This window comes from Arachis ipaensis, chromosome B2 (genome assembly GCF_059453495.1).
Source record: "Arachis ipaensis isolate K30076 ecotype BB chromosome B2, ASM5945349v1, whole genome shotgun sequence".
NCBI lineage: Eukaryota > Viridiplantae > Streptophyta > Magnoliopsida > Fabales > Fabaceae > Arachis > Arachis ipaensis.
Window position 1 is genome coordinate 96,908,377 of NC_142437.1, and position 4,566 is coordinate 96,912,942.

Genomic DNA, 4,566 nt, shown 5'->3' on the forward strand with positions numbered 1-4,566 from the left:
TATGTTGTGTTATGTGTTCTTGATTGGTAATGTTTATCTAATAATTCTCAGTCCTGGTTTTTGTGAATCTACTTCAAGTTTCAAATGGCACTTTCAAACATGTGCTACTGAGCTACTGTACCAATTTCAATATGATAATGCCTGAATTCAAAAGGAAAAGAAAGAAAATAGAAAACAAGTACTTTAGTAGCACAAAGAGTCAACTTTGAAAGTTTGACACATTGTAATTTAATCTTATATATTGATGGGTAAATTACTTTAATTAGTAAGAATCTCTAATCCACAAATGTTTGTGTTTTGGCTGCTGGAATCAGACTATTTCGTGAACAATATTGTATGACAAGAAGAGTGGAACTAATTTTCTTCAATGACAAGAAAATTAATAGACTGTTGGATACCGGAAGATATCGAAACATTATGGATATGAATGCTGGGTTGGGTAGTTTTGCTGCAGCTATTCAATCTCCCAAGTTATGGGTCATGAACGTTGTGCCTACCACAGCTGAGAAAAGTACCCTGGGGGTCATATATGAGCACGGCTTGATTGGCATTTATCATGATTGGTATCGCTTTCTAGCTTCTTTCTTGGGTTATATTTATGGCATCTTTTCGTTTAATGTTGAAATATATGATGTAGCTGTACGAATCTTATACTATTAGTTGGATTCCTTATTTATGTTTGTATTTTTCAAATTCAGGTGTGAAGCCTTTTCAACATATCCAAGGACATATGATCTCATTCATGCCAATGGCCTCTTTAGTCTGTACAAGGATAAGTAAGTGTTTGTTTGGTCAAACCACTATTCAACTAATTATCTAATTCAATTCTAAATCCTCTCCTGCATCTTCTTATCTTGCAATTATAGTTTTCCTTATATGACCTTCAAAGATGACTCTTGATCATAAGGTTCAAAAAACAGAGTTTTCTGAATGTTTTGATCAATTACTTGGTTCTGATTTTCCTCTTTTTGCGTCCATTCGTAAGCCTCAAGCATATTTGTTTGATGAAATGCAGATGTAATGCAGAAGACATTCTTCTGGAGATGGACCGGATCTTGCGGCCAGAAAGCGCCGTCATATTCCGCGATGAAGTCGATACCTTAATAAAGGTAAAGAAAATAGTTGCAGGAATGAGATGGGATACCAAAATGGTTGACCATGAAGATGGTCCTCTTGTTCCTGAGAAGATACTAATTGCTGTAAAGCAGTATTGGGTTGTTGATGGAAATTCCACTTCTACACAATAATCACTGAAGACCAAGTTAAATTACAAGCGTGCCCTTAGGCTTCCAGCACCTTTCTGTTTGAACTGAAGCCTTTGACAGTGGCTTTGTTATGAAGCTAAAAGGGACTATTAGAAGAGTTATATGCACAATTGTCAGTTAGCTAAGATTTCATATGCAGTGAATTTATCAAGGAAGCTGAAGTTCAATGTTTATGCTCCCTGGAATCTCGAAAATTTTTTGGTAGAAGTTGCTTATCTTGTACAATGTTACATTAAAAAAACAAAGACGCTGTCTTCTTTTAATTTAATAGTTTTGTCGTTATTATATGTTTGGGGAAAAAAGGTTACATTTGTTTTGGAACTTTAGTTCATTATAAATATATTTTGTTAAAGGATAATTTTTATTATTTAAAGAATATTGTATGGTATTATTATGTATTTATTTTTATTTTATAATTTTTGACTAATTTAATTAAAAAAAATAGGATTATATATATAATCATATTACTAAATATTATTTTTTAGAAAAAAAAATTATTAGAATATATATATAGAAAATAAAAAAAAAAACAATGAGGGACCTAAGGCTACACTTATATACAGTAGCTATAGTATACAAAAAAAAAAAAAGAGGGACCTAAGGCTACGCTTATAAAAAGTAGCTATGGTATACAATGTGGCTACGCTTTACAAGTGATGCAGTAGCGGCGAAAAGCGTAGCCTATTCTGGAAAAATGAAAGCTGAAAAGCGTAGCCTTTGGTCTTGGACAGCATCACTTGAAAAGTGTAGCCTATTCCCAAACGCCAAAAGCGTAGCCCTTGATGCAGAAAAGCGTAGCCTTTGAGAATAGGCAACGGCCGAATAGGAATCACCCCAAAAAGCGTAGCCGTAGCCCAAAAAGCGTAGCTGTAGCCTAAGGCATCATTTTTTTTCACTTTTGGCTACACTTTTCAAGTGTACCTGAATGGGTGTTTTTCTTGTAGTGAGAACACTATGAAGATCATGATGAACATCAAGAACACATTTTTGAAAAAAATTTAATGCAAAGAAAACATGCAAGACACCAAACTTAGAATTCTTTAATGCTTAGACATAAAGAATTCAGGAATGCATATGAAAAATAAGAAAAGACACAAAACATGCAAATGCAAAGATCAAACAAGAAGACTTACCAAGAACAACTTGAAGATCATGAAGAACACTATAAATGCATGAATTTTTTTCGAAAAATGCAAGATGAACATGCAATTGACACCAAACTTATAACATGACTCAAGACTCAAACAAGAAACACAAAATATTTTTGATTTTTATGATTTTCTAATTTTTTTTTGTATTTTTTCGAAAATTATTTGAAAAAAAAATAAGGATTCCAAAATTTTTAATATGAATTCCAGGAATCTAGCATTCTTAGTCTAAAGCTCCAATCTGAGGGTTAGGCATGGCTTAATAGCCAGCCAAGCTTTAGCATATAACATCAGAGCATATACTGCTCATTACTTATCAAAGTAACTTGCCTCTATGCTGATGGTTGGGAAGCCTCAGTCCAAAAGAATTTAGACATGGCTTTATAGCTAGTCAGGCTACAACATGCTTCATGAAACACTAGAATTCATTCTTAAAAATTTTGAAGAAAAATATATTTTTGAAAACATTTTTTTTTCGAAAACAAAGGAGAAATTTTTGAAAGATTTTTGAAAACTTTTTGAAAGGAAAACAAAAAGAAAGTTACCTAATCTGAGCAACAAGATGAACCGTCAGTTGTCCAAACTCGAACAATCCCCGGCAACGGCGCCAAAAACTTGGTATGCGAAATTGTTACTCAGGTTGTGAATTATTGTTCGAAATTGATTCCCTGGCGATGGCACCAAGAACGGATGCACAGAACCATGGTCTAAACATATCTTCACAACTTCGCATAACTAACCAGCAAGTGCACTGGGTCGTCCAAGTAATAAGCCTTACGTGAGTAAGGGTCGATCCCTCGGAGATTGTTGGTATGAAGCAAGCTATGGTCACCTTGTAAATCTCAGTCAAGCGGATATAAAATAGTTATGGAGTTTTCGAAATTAATACTAAAATAAGGATAGAAATACTTATGTAAATCATTGGTGAGAATTTCAGATAAGTGTATGGAGATGCATTCATTCCTCTGAACCTCTGCTTTCCTACTGTCTTCATCCAATCCGTCTTACTCCTTTCTATGGCTGGCTTTATGTAAGGATGTCACCGGTGCCAATGGCTACTTTCAATCCTCTCGGGAAAATGGTCCAAATGCTCTGTCACAGCACGGCTAATCGTCTGGAGGCATCACCCTTGTCGTTGGTTGCATCCTATTCCTCTCTGTGAAAATGGTCCGATGCGCTGTCACTGCATGGCTAATCATCTTGGAGGTTCTCGATCATACTGGAATAGAATTTACTATCCTTTTGCGTCTGTCACTACGCCCAGCACTCGCGAGTTTGGAGTTCGTCACAGTCATTCAATCCCAAAGTCCTACTCGGAATACCACGGACAAGGTTTAGACTTTCCAGACTCTCATGAATGCCGCCATCAATCTAGCTTATACCACGAAGATTCTGATTAAGAGGTCTAAGAGATACTCATTCAATCTAATGTAGAACGGAAGTGGTTGTCAGGCACGCGTTCATAGGGAATGATGATGATTGTCACGTTCATCACATTCAGGTTGAAGTGCGAATGAATATCTTAGAAGCGAAATAAGATGAATTGAATAGAAAACAGTAGTACTTTGCATTAATCTTTGAGGAACAGCAGAGCTCCACACCTTAATCTATGGAGTGCAGAAACTCTACCGTTGAAAATACATAAGTAATGAAGGTCCAGGCATGGCCGAATGGCCAGCCCCCAAACGTGATCAATAGATCAAAAGATAATCCAAAGATGATTCCAAAAATTTCTAATACAATCGTAAAAGGTCCTATTTATAATAAACTAGCTACTAGGGTTTACAGAAGTAAGTAATTGATGCATAAATCCACTTCCGGGGCCCACTTGGTGTGTGCTTGGGCTGAGCTTGAAGTCTACACGTGGAGAGGTCATTCTTGGAGTTGAACGCCAGCTTTTGTGCCAGTTTGGGCGTTGAAATCCACTTTGCAACTTGTTTCTGGCGCTGGACGGCAGAATTGGGCAGAGAGCTGGCGTTGAACGCCAGTTTGCATCATCTAAACTTGGGCAAAGTATAAACTATTATATATTGCTGGAAAGCCCTGGATGTCTACTTTCCAACGCAATTGGAAGCGCGCCATTTTGAGTTCTGTAGCTCCAGAAAAGCCATTTTGAGTGCAGGGAGGTCAGAATCTAACAGCATCAGCAGTCC

General features: G+C 36.5%; 1 protein-coding gene across 1 annotated transcript; it reads left to right on the plus strand.

The window, feature by feature from the left end:
• The first annotated feature begins 377 nt into the window (after positions 1 to 377).
• On the plus strand, positions 378 to 1,335 carry LOC107628412 (putative methyltransferase PMT2). The gene is made up of 3 exons (XM_016331094.3): positions 378 to 563; positions 699 to 776; positions 1,016 to 1,335. Exons 1-3 carry the CDS (start codon positions 418 to 420, stop codon positions 1,245 to 1,247), a joined length of 456 nt encoding a protein of 151 aa, XP_016186580.1. The 5' UTR covers positions 378 to 417; the 3' UTR covers positions 1,248 to 1,335.
• The last annotated feature ends 3,231 nt before the right edge of the window (positions 1,336 to 4,566 follow it).